General features: G+C 41.1%; 1 protein-coding gene across 1 annotated transcript; it reads left to right on the forward strand.

Annotated features, from left to right (window-relative positions):
* Nucleotides 1–16,255: 16,255 nt before the first annotated feature.
* Nucleotides 16,256–18,911, forward strand: LOC125488435 (trehalase-like). The gene has a single exon (XM_048626671.1). It carries the CDS (start codon nucleotides 16,704–16,706, stop codon nucleotides 18,459–18,461), a length of 1,758 nt encoding a protein of 585 aa, XP_048482628.1. The 5' UTR covers nucleotides 16,256–16,703; the 3' UTR covers nucleotides 18,462–18,911.
* The last annotated feature ends 1,021 nt before the right edge of the window (nucleotides 18,912–19,932 follow it).

Raw genomic sequence — 19,932 nt, forward strand, 5'->3', positions numbered from 1 at the left:
TTTCTTTGTTTTATTTCATTAAAAATGTTCGGATAAGTAAGTAAGTATATGTATATGTATAGGTACTCAGATAGTTGAATATCAAAGATAAGTAAGTACCTATACCATTTTCCAGAACCAATGATATGGGGGACGTTTTCATGACGTTTTGAGTTTGGCAGTTTTAGAGATGTCCGAGAGTAAAATTCTATCGACTTGTACCTATCGATATTTGTACTGGTCAATTTGTATGTGTCAGATTAAACACCGACATTGATGATCAGTTCATCTTGCAAACAATCTATCCGAGCCAAATAGTCACAGTCCTGTAATATAATCCTTTTCGTTCTATCAACCAAACTCAAATTAATTACAAACTCACGACATTCCGAGTTTAAAACAGCCTTTCTCGGCATTTTGACAAAAATAACAAATAAAATGACAAAAAACAGACCGAAATTTTCCAACAACAATAGGAAATAAAACCATAAATTAAACTATACTCAAATTATACGAAGGATATCGATGAACTACATGAAGGTAGATTATTAATAAAATATATTAAAATTGTTATTATTCTGAGAGGCAGCATGAGAGAGATATGCACTCTGATTAAAAACATCATAGTTTGTTTTAAAGCTGTTGATGAGAAAGTAAGTAAGAAATACCTACTTATACCTATATACCTACTTACTATAATACAATGTAAAAAATTATAATATTTTATCGATTTCAGAACGTCGACTTTGATGTGTCCCGTCTCTAGTACGTTCCATTTTACCAAAGCGTGTAGTCAAGAAATATATATTATCTGTGGTCGTTGTCAATAAAATGACAGATTTTGCAATAGTATTCATGCGTTAAATGGAAAATTTTAAAGTGTCACCCATATCATTGGTTCTGGAAAATGGTATATATGTCTAAATTCAAACAGAGGTTCCTACTCCTACAGTCAACGCTTTTGTACCTTGTCAAAGTTTACATTCAGACGTGGTTTTAATACTTGTCATTTTATTGTAAAAAGTCAGACCTACATGTTAAATTCACATGACTGATATCATTCATTTTCATTTCATTACACACTGAACTGAAAAATCCTCCAACGCCAGCATTGAAAAAGTTGAAACTAATGCCGAAACTAAACTAATGATCCCACTTTTTAAAAATATGTATTTAAATTTAAATACCTACCTACAATATATTTACGTTTTTAGTTTGTAATATTCTGAGTTCTGACGCGGTGTTAAATGTTGCAGGGCTAGTCTTTTCCGGAGTGATTTGGTGCTTTTAGCACTGGAACTTTTTCATTGCTCGTAGAACCAAATGTTGTTCAGAATGACCCCCTGAGTCTCCCCCTTTCGGCTTAGTATACCCTTTTTGCAACACCCTGTATTATAAATACCTAGGTAGTAACGATAAGATATTTTAATATTATCCCAATTTGGCGATAACTCATCATCAACATGAATAATTAATAAATTTATAGCCCGTCCCGTCCTAATCCGGTCAGGTTTTATAGCATCCCAGGAGCGGAGGTCGCCAGCCACCAGACCGACCAGTCCGGCCGCAAACAGCTTATTTATAGCCTCAAGCAACCTGCTTAGTTACCGAAAAGGCATCAAGAACAGGGGGGGTCACTCTCTAAATCTAAGAACGAACGAACGAACGAGAATCGTAACATTCGTAACGTAATCGGCATCGGCACGCTTGTGATACAACGAGATACAGTCCAACTATAAAGTCCTGACATAAAGGAGTGCAATTTTGCAAAGACTTTTTATCATAATCAGTAATTTACTTACATTTACATAAGTACATTTTAAATTAAAATCCGGATTGGTTATGGATGTTTAACGGAATTGTCCTTTAATAAATATAATAAGTAGGTACTTACATCGATTAAATACGGTCTGTAACAATTAATAGTTAGGACTTCAGGACTTTAAATAGTTTTACTGTACAATTTAGCGCAGAGATCCGAAACTTAGCAAAAGGCAAAAGTAAAAAAAACAAAAATCTGCAGCGATTCTTGTTCGTTCGTTCGTGGTGAGAGTGACCCCCGGTATTTTTAGGATCTATTGCAATATTCGTGAGGTAAGTCGGAGGCTCGCCGCCGGGGGTCCGAGACTTAAGTTCGACAGTCACTTGCTCGACACACGATTTTTCGAAAAATTTATTTGTCGATCATTTTTGTTTCGAATGAACGATTTTTCGAAAAACTATTATACGAGGGGTCGCAAGTTCGATACAACTTTATTACTAAATACGGTTCTCCGATAAATTAAATGGAGATGGAATTCAATTAATGCAATTGTCACAAAAAATATCTAGATGTTTAGAATTTCAAAGAATAAAAAATACCTAATGCATAATATAACAAAATTTAAAGTTTAATTAAAGTTACAATTTAAACAAACTGCGTTTCCGCATAGACTAAAAACTGCATAAACAAAAATAACCACTTCAATATTTTCCAAAAAAAATAATCAAAATATAAACGAATTATAAACATAACAAAACTTGTAATTCTTAAATAGCAATAAAAGCTATTTAAATAATTATAAATGATTTACCTACTTAATAACTTTAAGTACTTATTTTATTTTATTATATTTACAAAATAAACCAATTCAATATACACAAAATACAAAAAAATATCACAAAACATAAAAAAAATATTTTTTTTGAAATGGCAAGATTCGAGCACACGATGACAGTGATGACAGTCTCCTCCAAAAAAGCCAAACAGTCCAATAAGGAAGAAAAAGTAAAAACTATTTTGGCACAAAAATACACTTTTGGTATATGATTGAGTTATTGAATGGTTTATATTTGCCATTTCGCTTATTTATTTAGCTTATATTTGCCATTTCAAAAAATTCTAATTTTATATGTTTTGTGTTTTTTCTTTGTATTTTGTGTATATTGAATTGGTTTATTTTGTTAATATAATCAAATTAAAAAATGGCTTGTATTTAAACCTCCACCAAAAAATATTCAATTCTGCCTCCAATGAATTCGAAATCGCCGCCAAAACGGATAAATCGTCACCAAATCATGTGTCCTATAATATTGCAGAAATGAACCAATTATTTTTTTACTGTATACCATAAAACTATATCAACACCATTTAAATTTATTTGTAACCAGATAAACTATATTGCCGCTAAGTAGATGTAACCAATATTTTATTTTATGAGTACCATTTTAGTAACCCTGCTAAGCCAAAAAAAATAATGGTACCCTAAACCAAAGTCACATGTTAAAATAATTTATATAATGGGTAATTAATAATTAATTAATAATTTGTATAATAAGTGGGAATATGTACGGGGACGGGGACGGGGACCTTGGCGACCTTAGGCACCTTGGGTACCTTGGCGACCTTGGGGTCTTTAGGCACCTTGGGGACCTTAAGGACCTTGGGAACCTTGGTGACCTGGGGGACTTTAAGCATCTTGGGGACCTCGGCGACCTTGGGGACCTAGGAGACCTTGGGGACCTAGGGGACCTAGGAGACCTTGGGGACCTCGGAGACCTTGGGGACCTTGGGGACGGCAGGGGGACGGGGACGGCAATATACCTTATTTAGTTTGAAATAAATTTTAATGATGTTCATATATTTTTTATGGGATGTAAATAGTGCCAACATTTCTACAATATTATAGGAAACACGATTTGGTGATGATTTATCCGTTTTGGTGACTAAAAAGAATATCTATTGTAAACTTGCAATTATTTGGAGGCGTGTTTATTTATTTTGGAACGTAAACGTTTTTATTTGGGATTTTGATTTTGGGGTTGGTTTAATTAATTTGGACCTAATTATTTTTTTTGGTGCTAGGTGTTAGCGGACAAAAATTTTTTTTGGTGATGATTTAAATTGTACCCTTAAAAAATTAATAAGTACTTACTTAATTAAGTACTAAATTAATAACTACTTAAAGTTATTAAGTAGGTAAATCATTTATACTAATTAAATAGCTTTTATTGCTATTTAAGAAGTACAAGTTTTGTTATGTTTATAATACGTTTATATTTTGTTTTTTTTTTTTAATATTGAAGTGGTTATTTTTGTTTATGCAGTTTTTACTCTATGCGGAGACGCAGTTTGTTTAAATTGTAACTTTAATTAAACTTAATTTGTGTTATATTATGCATTATTTATTATTTGAAATTCTAAACCTCTTGATATTTTTTGTGACAATTGCATTAATTGAATTCCATCTCCATTTAATTTATCGGAAAACCGTATAATTATTAATACAGTTGTATCGAACTTGCGACCCCTCGTATAATAGTTTTTCGAAAAATCGTTCATTCGAAACAAAAATGATCGACAAATAAATTTTTCGAAAAATCGTGTGTCGAGCAAGTGACTGTCGAACTTAAGTCTCGGACCCCGCCGCCGGCGCCGCCCGGCTCCACCAGGACCTAGATGACTGACATAGAATCCAATTAAGATAACTCTTAATTAATTAATGATTTAAGTTGTAAACTTTGCCTTTTAGCTATTAGTAATGCAGGCTTAATTTGAATTAATATGTGTGTGTTGGTAGCTAGAGTAATAAGTTCTATATCCGTTTGAGGTTATTTTATGTTTGTCAATCATAAGTACTTACAACTTAACAACGGATTGAACGTAGGTAGGTACCATTCCTTGATATGGATATGCACCGCAACATGAATCTTCTTAAAGCTGTAACTAGTTGCCAAAGTTAAGCGTTCACTTTTCAGTAGGTAGATATTCCAGACCACTTCATTGGCATTGCCGACGCCGCCCGTTTCTCCATCCATACATTTATGACAAACCGTTTGGTGCGATACATACGATACCGATGTAGGTTGCGAATTGCGATACATTCGATACCGCTAATAATCCGGCAATCGTCTTCTTTTTGGATTTCTTGTCTGCTAACGCCATCAGTGATAAATTATCTGAATCGTTACCTATCCGATCACACTTCAGCTGTCTCAATTTATTTCCTTAATTTAGTTTCACAGTCAGACAGTTAGGTATTTAGTAGTTTCCTAGATGGCGCTGCTACTTATTATTTAAGTAGGTACTGACACAAACATACAGACAAAGCAAAGCGGCATTATCAGGTCAGTATGTCATTCTCTTATCTTCTACGGAAACTCCATCCATATTTAATTCTGGGTATAAGTAGTTAGGTAAGTATATGTTGGTACCTTGATATCATTTTGATGACGCACATTAGTACCTATACCTATACGTGTATGGTGTAGGTAAACAATTTGTACACTCGTATAGTACGTATACTTATACCATATACATAGTAGAAAGTACGATCCCATAAATCTAGTACATACTCCGATTTTCGCTGTGGACAAGTTAATACCTACCTAAAGTTGCGTGTGCTGTGTGCTACCGCATCTGACATTTGACAGTGACAGTAGCTCATAGAGAAAAAATAAATAATTGTGAAAAGAGTGGCATTTCGAGGAGTTTTTTGTCATACTCTATACGTCATACTGAACAGCGGCATCTCTTTTTATTTCTCAGCCTCATTGTACATACATACAGGGTGCCCTTGGGACACCCTGTATATATAGATATAGCTGTTCCCGCGCGCTTCGCTTCGCCCTAAATAGTTTTCCCGTGGGAATTCCGGGATAAAAAGTAGCCTATGTTTTTTCCCAGGGTCTAGACCGTATGTATACCAAATTTCATTCAAATCCGTTCAGTAGTTTTGGCGTGAAAGAGTAACAGACAGACAGACACGGTTTCGCATTTATAATATTATAGTAAGGAGTAAGGATTGTTATCACAAGTTATTAACTTCAATCTATAATGTAATGATATCCTAATCCTAACTATCCTAACTAATATCATAATTGCGAAAGTAACTGTGTCTGTCTGTCTGTTACTCTTTCACGCCAAAACTACTGAACGGATTTAAATGAAATTTGGTATACATACGGTCTAGACCCTGGGAAAAAACATAGGCTACTTTTTATCCCGGAATTCCCACGGGAAAACTTTTTAAGGCGAAGCGAAGCGCGCGGGAACAGCTAGTAAGACATATTTGCCTTAACGTAGTTACACCACACAACAGTTATTACATTTATTAGCTAAATGTAAGTTCAATCTACATATTTATGTACCTACCTACATGCAACAATAAATAAAAAACAAATTATTATATAATTATTTATTACCTCGCATATAACAATGTTTCAGTTCAGTTTTGTTCATGTCACTTGTAAAATAATATGCGAGTGGGTGTGTGTATTCCTTTTTTATTCCTTTCACCATGAAAACCAATTCATGTTTTGCTAGTTTAATGTTTCCCAAGAGAAGCAAATCCTTTCAATTGACCCCTAGCGGCATCATAATGCACTTGTGGTGATAAAGTCATTTCGTCCAAGATAATAGTGCATCATTTATCCTCGCGAGGCAAATCTTTGACGACATTTATCAGTTTGGTACACATAGTATTTTAATCTTCAGCGGATATGAAGATGTCGAACGCTCTTTGCCAGTGCCGCCATTTCAGCTTGGTTCCCGTGGAACCACGTGGAACCTGGATCCATATGGAATCTGTTAGGTCGCAAGAATTTCATAAAAACACTTTTAGCGGATAAAGATGCTTTTTCTTGACACATCATTTTTATTTGTATATAAAATTTATAAATAACGATATACCGAGAATATAGGCTTTTATTTACAAAAATTAAACATGTTATTTGCGAGACATTGTAAGACAACTGAACTGACAGTACTGACACTGACACGCAATTTCTTCATAATAGCCATAGATCATGACAATGTTGACATTCAAATACTACTTATCTATGTGTCTTGTTATTGTTCTATGGTCTTGTTCATAACGCCATCTTACATCTTTTTTGGTAATAAGAGTAATATAAAGAGATGGCGCTACCTTGTACTAAAAGTTCAGCCATTAAGGCACTGTCCCCCCCCTGCAGTAGCTGCATAGAGAAAAAATAAACAATTGTGAAAAGAGTGGCATCTCGAGGAGTTTTTTGTCATACTCTATACGTCATACTGAGCCTACAACGCCATCTCTTTATATTGCTCAACCTCATTGTACATACATACAGGGTGCCCTGTTGGGACACCCTGTATATGTAGATATTGTGATCAAGTTAATAGCCGGATCTCCACCAAACGATCCAATGCGATCCGATCGCCCGATCCAAGAAGTTTAGTATGTAAGATTCCTTGGATCGCGCGATCGGATCGCGTTGGATCGTCTGGTGGGGATCCGGCTATTAACTTCAATCTATAAAGATATAAGACATATTTGCGTTAACGTAGTTGCACCACACAACAGTTATTACATTTATCAGCTAAATTTAAGTTCAATCTATTTATGTACCTACCTACATGCAACAATAAATAAAAAACAAATTATTATATAATTCTTTATTACCTCGCATATAACAATTGTACGAGCAACGTACATTTCTCAAGTAGGTCGCACCGTCATCATTTACTTACACGCGCAACATTTTAGTTATTAATAAATTCAGTAATTTTACAGCATTCAATCCGGGCGGTTTTCTTTATCACTCCTTAGAGTCTATCACCCCCCATATATCAATTACTCACCCCTACAATTTTTTTGGTCCTTCGAGCCTTTGAACCAACGCGTGGTCAACTGCGGGACATTCGCGTTTCACGGACACAGTGCACATACAGTGTAGTGTATCAAGGACTTGATCCTTGTCTATCAAAGGATTGCAGTGAGGATTTTGGTCGCCGAGTCGAGTCGCCAGGCTCGATCAGCAGCTTATCACCAACAACTCACTACCAGCAGCGTAAGACGCTAAGCAGATAGCAGCCAATATCAAGTAAGATCTTTCCTTTTTATTATGGAGGCTCTTCTTAAACGGCAGGATGAGATCGCGGAACTCATCAACCGCATTAAAATCAATTTCAAAAAGGATCCGCTTAAGCGGAAAACGCCAGCTTATTTAAAAACTAGGCAGGAAGCACTCGATAACCTTTGGGGCGAGTTCGAATCTAATCACGAGTTACTTTTACCGTACAAGGACAATCCCTTCAAGTACTTCATTGAAAATGTTTACGAGGCAACTTTAAACCTTTGCGAGGAAGTCCGAACAACATTTTCTTCGGTGCTACCATCCAGCAGCAGCAAGCAGGTAGATCAAGCCACGGAGCCGTGTGGAGAGGTCGACGAATTGATAGCTAGGCAGAGGACGAACTTTAGAGCATTTACGAGACTTTTAAAGAGCATTAAGGTAGAGTACATTACGGAAAATTGGGAATTAGAGGATGAGTTAAGAACTATCAAGTCGCGTTGGCAAATTATTGACGAATTGCATTTTAAGATAGATAATATTCTTTGTGGAGAGGATGAACAGTATGAGGGAGAATTTAGTCAACACGAGACCTTATATAAGGACATGAAAAGGACACTGAACCAAAAACTAATTGCTAAGGTTCACCAGCATCAGTCGACACCTAAATTGGAGATACCAGTCTTCACGGGTAATTATACACAGTGGCCAACCTTTCATGACTTATTCACGGAAGCTATCCATAATAATAGCACTCTCTCGAAGGCGCAAAAAATGCAGCATTTGAAAGGTAAGCTCAAGGGAGAAGCTGAGCGCCTTATCCAACACCTCCATATAGCAGCAGAAAACTATGATACAGCATGGGAAATTTTGCTTCACCGATTCAGCAACCATCAAATATTATTCACCAATCAAATCGAGGTATTTCTAAACCAACCAAATGTACATAAGCAAACATCATTCGAGTTGAAGCGGCTTCATGATACATCGATGGAATGCATCCATGCGATACATAACCTTGGAGTTGATACCAGCACATGGGACCCACTTCTCGTTCATTTAATATCTAAGAAGTTGGACGTGCAGACCTACACTGACTACAAGGAATCCCGCAAGTCGCCGAGGGAACTACCAAGTCTAGGTGAATTTATGACGTTTCTGGAGTGCAAATTCACAGCTTTAGAACCTGTTCAGAGGAAGGAACGGGAGAACACATCATCAACATCATCTGCACCGGCCAAGCAGCCTCCGTACCAATATAAGAACACCAGTGGGAAAATTCCTTACAAAAATTATTATCAGGCTAACAGTACGTCATACATAAGTAGGTGCCCACTGTGCAACTTTGAACACGAGTTGTACAGATGCAAAAGGTTCATCGCCATGTCGCCGGAAACTAAATTGAGGGCGATTTCAAAACAAAAAATATGTGTTAATTGTCTATACAAACATCATGACAAAACATGCAATTCGACCAAACGGTGTAAGGAATGCAATGCTGAGCACAACACTTTACTGCACGAGGCATTTGCGAACAACGTAAAATCAGGTTACACACAGCAAAGTTCGTCGACACCAAGCAAGCACAATGTTAATCACGTCGCTAGCCCCGATGAGGAAATATTATTAACGACCATCTTAATTCAAGTCCAAAAATCAGATGGTAGTTATATCACCCTTCGAGCACTTTTGGATCAAGGGTCGCAGATATCTCTAATCTCAGAAAATGCAGCACAAATATTGGGATTAAAACGTATCAGCTATCATGCCTCTGTGTCCGGGATAGGCACGAGTTCGAAGCAAAGCAAGGGCATGATAACTATGCAATGCAAGTCAATTTATGATGATCATGCATTTTCCACTCAAGCATTAATAATATCAACTGTTATCAACAACTTACCTAACAGTTCATTTGAAAGGCAAGGATGGTCTCATCTCCAGCACATTAAACTAGCAGATCCAGAGTATAACGTGTCCAGGCCGATTGACATCTTATTCGACGCGAGCGTATATTCGGATATAATTATGAGTGGACTAATAAAGGGCCCGACTCAAGCACCGATAGCACAACAAACAAAACTCGGTTGGGTTCTATCAGGAAACGTTAGAACATTCAATTGCAATGTGGTTATAAATAATTTAGCCGACATTAAAAAATACTGGGAGATAGAGGACATTCAGGATAAATCATCAGTATGTGAAGCAGATGAGAAGTGCGAGAAATTCTATCAAGCAACCACGAGACGATTAGAGAGCGGCAGATACGAAGTCGCCATCCCTATGAAGTCTGGGTTTGAAAAACAGCTCGGAGCATCACAGGGCAAGGCTATTGCCCAATTCAAGCAAATCGAGCAGAAACTAAATAAAAATCCCGAGCTATCCGATGCCTACAAAACATTCATGCGTGAATATGAGCAGCTTGGCCATATGCGCCAAGTTTACACATTAACAGAACCTTCGTGTTACCTTCCACACCACGGAGTGTTAAAATTGGACTCCAACACTACAAAACTAAGAGTAGTCTTCAACGCATCATCAGTGACGTCATCAGGCAGCAGCCTCAACGATCTTATGGAACGTGGACCAAACTTACAGCAAGATCTACTGCCATTGGTCCTGAAATGGAGACAATACAAGTATGTACTGGTGTGCGACATTGAGAAGATGTTCCGACAAATAATGGTGAGAGAAGAGGATCAGCCACTTCAAAGCATAGTCTGGAGAGAGTCGTCTGACATACCAATTAAGCACTATCATCTTACGACTCTGAGCTATGGGTTCAAGGCCAGCCCATATATAGCTATTAGAACACTCCAGCAGATTGGGTTAGATCACGCCGAAAAATACCCCCTAGCGGCTGAAGCAGCAAAATCATCATTCTTCATGGACGATCTCTTGAGCGGACATGATGACATAGAACAAGCAAAAGTTCTACAACAGCAGCTCATACAAATGTTCCAGGCCGCCGGTATGTACCTCAGAAAGTGGTCCAGCAACAATTTGGAGCTTATCAAAGATTTATCATCTGAGCAGTTGGATACCCCGTTAGATTTTAAATGCATTGAAACACGGAAAACTCTCGGATTACGGTGGAACCCAGCAACGGATACATTTTCGTTTAAAAACCCACTCGAAAACACCATCAACAAATCACTCTCTAAAAGAAAGTTGCTTTCCGATATCTCAAGGATCTTTGACCCATTTGGCTGGATATCGCCTATCACTATCAGAGCGAAACTGTTGTTCCAAAAGGCATGGACGACAGGTGTATCATGGGACGAAGAAGTACCGGAAGAAATCATGCTGGAATGGAATCAAATCAAGCAAGACTTCCAAAATATCGACAGCTTAATAATCACTAGACACCTGGGAAACATGCAAGGCCCATTCCAACTTCACGCATTCTGCGACTCGTCAGAAAAGGCTTATGCCTGCGTTATTTACATCGTGACGCAAAATAATAAAGGCGAGACTATATCAACACTTGTGGCGGCGAAAACTAAACTTGCGCCATTGAACAAAGTGTTAACAATTCCCAGACTGGAATTATGCAGCGCATTGTTATTAACACAACTCGTAAATACGGTCTTACAAACCTACGAAAATAAAGATAACATCACAATCACTGCATGGTCAGACTCCATGATAACACTAGGATGGTTACAGGGAGAAGCTACAAGGTGGAAACAATTTGTTAGCCACAGAGTGCAACAAATTAAGGAAGTGGTTCCGGCATCAAATTGGAGACATGTTCGATCAGAGGATAACGCCGCGGACTGCGCGTCTAGAGGAATATCTACTCAGCAATTGAAAGAACATCGACTATGGTGGGAAGGGCCAGAATGGCTAAAAACCTATGACCCCGAGAGCGCACCTACCATAAAATATGAAAATCCCAAAATTGAGGAAAAGAAAGCAGCGCAAGTAAACGTGACAGTCCAGGCCAAACCCGAACCATTTACGCATACACTTCTGTGTGAACACAGCTCTATGTCGCATGTAACAAGAGTCGTCGCATGGGTACTACGGTTCATTGCGAAGTCATCAAAAAGGCACAATGCGGAATCATCAAGTTCATTGACATCAGCAGAGCTAAACAATGCGGAACAATTAATCGTAAAAGAATATCTGCATATAGAATACGAGGAAGATATCACTCATCTGAAAAAACACGGACGAGTAGCAACTAACAGCAAGTTAGTGAGCCTAAACCCCTTCTTAGATGAACACTCTATACTAAGAGTCGGAGGACGTTTACGGAACTCTCATATTAACGCATCAGCAAAACATCCGATCATATTATCAAGCCATAGCCGCTTAACGGAATTGTTGATAAATCAAGCACATCAAAGGACACTGCACGGAGGAGCCAGACTGACATTGTCGTACATCAGAGAGAGATTTTGGATAGTCAGCGGTATCCGTACCGTCAAAAGACAGTTACGAAAGTGTGTCAAATGTCGTCGTTTCACCACAGAAACGCACCAACAGATCATGGCAGATCTCCCTGCTCCAAGAGTAACCCCATCACGACCATTCACACACACTGGAATAGATTTCACGGGTCACGTCGAGGTAAAATCAAATAAAGGGCGTGGTATAAGAACTAGCAAGGGCTACGTCGCAGTATTTGTGTGCCTCGCAACTAAAGCAGTTCACCTGGAACTAGTGTCAGACTTGAGTACACCAATGTTTCTGCAGGCCTTCCATAGATTTTGCAATAGACATTCTACTCCCTCACATTGCTATTCCGACAATGGGACAAATTTTGTGGGAGCGAATCGCCTGCTTAAGAGAGAATATCAAGAAATTATCCAAAACATAAATAAAGATTTCTTCGACAGCATCAATCATCTGGACATACAGTGGCACTTCAACGCCCCGGCATGGCCAAGTGCTGGAGGATTGTGGGAATCGGCAGTTAAAAGTTTAAAGTACCATCTAAAGAGAGTACTCGGTGATCAGAAACTTACTTACGAGGAGTTCACCACACTTTTAACTCATGTGGAGGCATGTTTAAATTCCCGACCATTATGTGCATTAACTGAAGACCCAGATTACGACCATCTTACACCAGGACATTTTCTGGTCGGCGGACCCATACTGTCTAGGCCGCAAGTACAATCAGATAACATCAGTCTCCCAAAAAGATGGCAACTTATCCAAGCAATGAATAAGCAGATATGGAAGTGTTGGTCGAATGATTATCTACAGCAACTTCAAGCTCGATCCAAGTGGAGAACCCCAATCGAAAACATCAAGAAGGATGACATAGTTGTGATAAGGGAGGATAACATTCCCCCTGGGAGATGGGCCATTGGAAGAGTAATTGAAATTCACCCTGGAAAGGACAACCACATCCGAGTTGTGACCTTAAAAACCCAAGGAAATATCATCAAACGACCAGTCAGCAAATTAATCATATTACCTGTTCAAAATTCCGCAGAAAACACATCAGACAACTCAAGCGTAAACGCTAATCAGCATAAAAATAAACAACAGCCAAAAGGCCTATCACTAAAATCACTAGTTTGCACAATGTTACTCCTATTCATGACATTGTTATCAACCAGTTCAGCACAGAACAACCCAACATTCAATGTGACATCACTGCAAGAAAGTCAAGGATTTTATTTTGACAAAATATCCGATATGCAATTTATCAGAGATCGCTGGAAACTAGTCGTATTCTATAACATGTCTACTTATTGGCAAGGAATTCATGACGTAAAACAATACGTATATCATATAAAAGAACTCTGCGATACGTCGAACACTCAATACGGAAGTATGACAATGCAGTTAGAACACGAAATCAGCGAAATAGAACACTACAACACATTGCTAAGGTCCCACAATAAAAGGAAGAAGAGAGGCCTAATTAACGGTGTAGGCTATGTGGCCAACTCATTATTTGGTATCTTAGATGACAACTTTGCTGAGCAGTATGAAAAAGATATTCAAAAAATTACACAAAATGAAAATCATATTCAAGATCTTGTAAAGAACCAGACATTAGTACTAGAAGCCGAAAGCAACATACTTCATCGCAATGAAAATATCATGAAAAAACAGTTCTCATTCATAAGAAATCATATTAAAAACTTAACAACATCCATAAATGGTGTAAGACTGGACTACAATAACACTATTTATATTATGTCATCATCCCTAGCAATTCATATCATCTTGACGAATTTAAGAGCAACGCAAAACTCCCTCATCAATATGGTCACAGATATCAGTCAAGGACATATTGACTCTCGTTTGTTGTCACCGGAACAATTAGAAGCACAACTCAATATCATATCGAGACAACTACGGGGTGATCTTAGTTTACCTATACGCAAAGCATCCATAAAGGATTTATACAAACTACTAAGAGTATTTGTCAGAGTACGCAATGACTATTTAATCATGGAAGTGAACATACCACTCGTCAATAACGAACTATTACAATTAGATAAAATAATATCCATGCCACAGCGAAAAGATAACCATACCTTCTATGTCATTCCCGCTCTACCTTATATAGCATTCAATTTAAGAAAGGACATGGGAGTCCTTCTATCAGAACAAGAATTGCAAAAATGCACAACCGTATCAGAAGAAAAAATACTTTGCTCTTTAGAAAAGCCGATTTATAATTTAAATATCAAAAGGTCTCTTTGTAAAATGAATCTAATTGATAGTGAAGCAAATACACCAACCTGTAGATCTCAAGTATCAACGTGTAGCGAGAAATGGATCAAGTTACACGATAACAATAAGTGGTTGTACGCGTGCTGCAATGAATGCACCGTCCGCATATTCTGCCCAGCTGGTGTCACTATCAAAACCATATACAATAATGGCATTGTAGACCTAGGTCAAGGTTGCACTCTTAAGAGTGACTCATTCACGATTTATGCTCACAATAAATTATTTAACGAATTAAATATCAGTACAGCTATCAATGTATCACAGCAGAAATCAATTTTAAATACAATTATTAACACATCAGAAGACTCTGAATTCCTCCCGAAGATGGAAGACAGCTGGAACGAAATTCAGACGAAGATAAACTTCATCAAGGAGCAATCTAGCAAACCTTTAAGCATACACGATATCCATCACTATGCACTGGTATATATCATCCTGGTCATCACCATAGTAGTTGGAAGCCTGACGATATACTGGAGAATGAAGAGAGGAGGTCCAGAGCTAGCAACGTCGCAGCAGGTTCCCGGGGGACAGAGCGCAGCGTCGCCGGCTCCCGGGGGGCAGGGCGCGCCGGCCGCCGGCCGCGAGGGCGAGTCCGCTCCCACCAGCGATAGTGTTAGTGAAGTGGTAGTGTCGCGTGTGCAATGTGTAAGTGAATTACCCAAAAAGGTTAACGTGTGCGTATAATAAATTAAAAGTTTCAATCAGTGATTAAAACCAATTTAATAAATGTTTCTAGACTAGTTTAGAGTTTAAATATTGTTTATCACCCTTGTATCATTAGTTAGTGAGTTTATATCATTTAGAATAGGTCATCATTTTTATTGTTACAGAGTTTAACCAAACTATCTCTGTCTTCTCGTTTGTTTAGAGAGGCAGCATGTACGAGCAACGTACATTTCTCAAGTAGGTCGCACCGTCATCATTTACTTACACGCGCAACATTTTAGTTATTAATAAATTCAGTAATTTTACAGCATTCAATCCGGGCGGTTTTCTTTATCACTCCTTAGAGTCTATCACCCCCCATATATCAATTACTCACCCCTACAACAATGTTTCAGTTCAGTTTTGTTCATGTCACTTGTAAAATAATATGCGAGTGGGTGTGTGTATTCCTTTCACCATGAAAACCAATTCATGTTTTGCTAGTTTATGTTTCCCAAGAGAAGCAAATCTTGTCACTTGTAATAAAGTCATTTCGTCCAATAGTGCATCATTTATCCTCGCGAGGCAAATCTTTGACGACATTTATCAGTTTGGTACACATGGTATTTTAATCTTCAGCGGATATGAAGATGTCGATCGCTCTTTGCCAGTGCCGCCATTTCAGCTCGGTTCCCGTGGAACCACAAGGAACCTGGATCCATATGGAATCTGTCAGGTCACAAGAATTTCATAAAAACACTTTTTGCGGATAAAGATGCTTTTTCTTGACACACCATGTTTATTTTTATTTGTAGGTATATAAAATTTATAAATAACGATATACCAAGAGTATAAGCTTTTATTACAAAAATGTTATTTGCGAGACATTGTAAGACAACTGAACTGACACTGACACGCAATTTCTTCATAAAAGCCATAGATCATGACAATGTTAACATTCAAATACTACTTATCTATGTGTCTTGTTATTGTTCTATGGTCTTGTTGATAACGCCATCTTACATCTTTTTTGGTAGTAAGAGTAATATAAAGAGATGGCACTACCTTCTACTAAAAGTTCAGCTATTAAGGCACTGACACCCCCCTGAGTAGCTGTTGAGTCGGCGAGCCTGCGCGGTGCGCGTGTTGTGATTGTGATTAGTGAACAAACGTGTGTTGTGTGTGTTCGCTAGATACGCGGAAGCTACTGGAGGAGTGCCAAGATGAAGGTCCGGCTGGCCTTGGCCGTGCTGCCCTAGATCTAGTGCATCCCGCGGCCCTGAGACGTCTGGTATTTAGACTATTCAGTGCAGTGTCGGCGCAGTGAAAGCGGGAGCGCGGCGAGAGTGTTGCGTCAGCGAGTCAGCTGAGAGGAAATGGGGCAACGCGCGCACCGCGACTGACGAGTTGACGACTGACACACATGATGCAGCGGCTCATTAGCGGCCGAGGACCCGTCGCGTCGCCCCGCGCCGCCTGCACGCGCACGCGAGGTTATGTTTATTGTGCCAGTCATCCGAGCCGGTCGGGTCACATTACACCGCGTTTAATACAATAACAAAATGCTGACGCTCGCGCGCGTGCGGCGCGTCATGCCGCTGTACCCCGTGCTGGGGCTGCTGGGGGCCGTGCAGGCGCTGGCCCCCGCCCCCGGCCCCGCCCCCGCCGCCTGCCGCTCCGCCGTGTACTGCGCCGGCGAGCTGCTGCAGCGCGTGCAGCTGGCGCGCATCTTCCACGACTCGAAGACCTTCGTGGACTTAAAGCTCGTGCATTCGGAGAACGACACGCTGGCTGACTTCGCTGTGCTGATGCGGGCCACCGGGGGCGCGCCCTCGCGGGACCAGCTCGCGCACTTCGTGACCCGCCACTTCACCGACGGCAACGAGCTGGCCCCCTGGCGCCCGCCGGACTTCGACCCCGACCCCCCCGTGCTGAAGCAGATCAAAGACGAGAAGCTTCGTCAGTTTGCGAAGGACATCATCGCAATATGGGCCAAGCTCGGCCGCAAGGTGAGTGCCGACGTCAAGACCGACCCGTCCAGCTACAGCTTCCTGTACGTGCCCAACGGCATCATCGTGCCGGGCGGCCGCTTCAAGGAGCTGTACTACTGGGACTCGTTCTGGATCATCCGCGGCCTCCTGCTCAGCAACATGACCGAGACAGCGCGGGGCATGATCGAGAACCTCCTGTACCTGGTGGACACGCTCGGGTACATCCCGAACGGCAGCCGCGTGTACTACCTGGGCCGCAGCCAGCCGCCGCTGCTGGCGGCCACCGTGGCGAGCTACGTGGCGGCCACGGGCGACCTGGCGTGGCTGCAGCGCCACCTACCCGCCGTGGAGGCCGAGCTGCACTACTGGCTGCAGCACAAGAAGGCGACGGTGCGCGTCGCGGGCGCTGACTACGTGCTGCTCCGCTACCGCGCCGACCCCGCCGCGCGCGGGCCCAGACCCGAGTCCTACTACGAGGACTACACCAACGCACGCGTCCTCCCCGACGAGGACAGCCGCGAGAGCTTCTACACGGAGCTGAAGAGCGCGGCGGAGAGCGGCTGGGACTTCTCGTCGCGCTGGTTCGTGCCGGCGGACCGCGCCCCGGGGAACATCACGGACGTGCACGCGACCCGCATCCTGCCCGTCGACCTCAACGCGATATTCGCCGGAGCGCTCGAGCTGGCCGGAGACTTCCGCAACCGCCTGAAGGATCGGCGCGAGGCGCAGAAGTGGTGGAGCCTCGCCAAGTACTGGCGCGGCGCCATCGACGCCGTGCTGTGGCACGAGGGGGACGGCGCGTGGTTCGACTACGACGCGCAGGCGCAGGCCCCGCGCCGGCACTTCTACCCGAGCTGCGCCGCGCCGCTGTGGGCCGGCGCCGTGGAGCCCGCGCGCGCGCCCCACTACGGCGGCCGGCTGCTGCAGTATTTGGACCGATCTGGAGCTCTCGAGTTCCCGGGCGGGGTGCCGGCGTCCATGCTGCACTCGGGCGAGCAGTGGGACTTCCCCAACGCGTGGCCGCCGCTGCAGAGCATGCTGATCGGCGCGCTGGAGGCGAGCGGGCACGAGGGGGCTCGCGCGGCGGCGCGGCGGCAGGCGGCGCTGTGGGTGCGCGCCAACTACGTGGGCTTCAGCACGTGGCAGAAGATGTTCGAGAAGTACGACGCGGCGGCGCCGGGCCGGCAGGGCGGCGGCGGCGAGTACGGCGTGCAGGACGGCTTCGGCTGGACCAATGGCGTGGCGCTGGAGCTGCTGGCGCGGTACGGAGCGGACCTGGCATTGGACGAGCCCCCCGCGCCGCCGCCACCCACCGTGCGGCAGACGTGACCAGGTCTAGCTCAGAAAAGGTTTGACAGTTGTATGTGTTCGCTAAAGTGATAGAAGATGATACATACAAAGATGAGGATGATATGTTTGGCATGAGTGAAGGCATGCGAGCGACCACCGATGCGAGGATGTAATGCACCGGTTTCTCATGTAACAAAATGATGTTATGCGCTCACCTGACGAGGTATATCAGTGGCAGTGGTGTGAACATGGATCTGATTGTAAATAACAACTTGTATTAGAAAACAATTAATTATGACAAAATGGTGCCATGGTGATATTTGATAAGCATTTAGTGTGATGGTTATGAAAAATCGTAGACAAATTGTTTAGGTAACTTTGTAAATTATTTAACTTTGTAAAAATAGATAAACCAGTGAATTATTACTGTATTGTTAGATAAGAGTTAACTTCATAGGACGGAATTACATGGAATGTTTTGTACTACTATTTTATTGTTTATGTTTTATTCAAAGATCATAGTTAATTAATTATGTTTAGGTACTTACCTACATTTCTTAATGATCCTTTAACGATAAGTACTTACCTACAAACATTTGCGTAAAAGTCACGTGAAAGATGGGATTTACCGACATCGGTAAGATTACTTTTAATTATTATAACATTCTTAAGGGGCAATTACGTTTAACGTTCAACATTGCTAGGCGTTAGTTATCATAACTTATGATATGAGTAGGTAGTTATGAGCCAATAATGAATTAATGGGGCAAGGTGGTACTTATACCTATTTTTTATTTAGCAATGAAAATCTTCTGAGAGATTCTAGCTCTCTCTTATCTTTGAAAGTAAAATCTAATATATAACCATAATAAATAGGTAGAAGAGAAGCACAGAAGTAGGTACATAACTATTAACTGGTAGAAGGTAATGAATTACTTAATTTAAAACATAACGGACAGTAATAGCATATTTTTCCTATTGACCTCAATTTACTAATCGATTTATTGTTCAATGCGGTGTCGTATTTTTTGCTTATTCATGTAAAAATGCAATGAAGCAAAACAACTACAAAGTGTGGTGTCATGTTGTGGTTGTGGTCCAGTCTGGGGCAGAGAAACCTGACCCCTCTCTGTAGCATTGTTACTGAGGGAGTCAGGTGATGCATGCATAAAGGTAGATGATTGTTGTACCTACATGATGATTGTGTCGGATTTGACTTCCAATTCGTACAAGTCTCTTACAAAGGCACTTGAAACTCTGTCAGTGTAGAATCGTATTAATTAATTGAGTATAGTAGGAATATTCTGCTGTCGTAGTCATGTATAGTTAGGTACTTAGTTAACTATACTTACATGTTTTATTTACTTAGGCAGGCACAACAGTTCAACAGCCCGGCGACCTCATTATCCAGATACGCGATAGGAAGTGAACAACCTCGGCGCAGCTGATGATATGACGTGCTAGAGAATACATAGCTTAGGGCACGGTCAAAGTCAATGTTAGGCTGCGT

The sequence above is a fragment of the Plutella xylostella genome, chromosome 17 (assembly GCF_932276165.1).
Source record: "Plutella xylostella chromosome 17, ilPluXylo3.1, whole genome shotgun sequence".
Classification (NCBI taxonomy): Eukaryota; Metazoa; Arthropoda; class Insecta; order Lepidoptera; family Plutellidae; genus Plutella; species Plutella xylostella.

Bases quoted from the DNA above. Each gene is read 5' to 3' on its own strand.
- LOC125488435 (XM_048626671.1), top strand. From the start codon at position 16,704: ATGCTGACGCTCGCGCGCGTGCGGCGCGTCATGCCGCTGTACCCCGTG.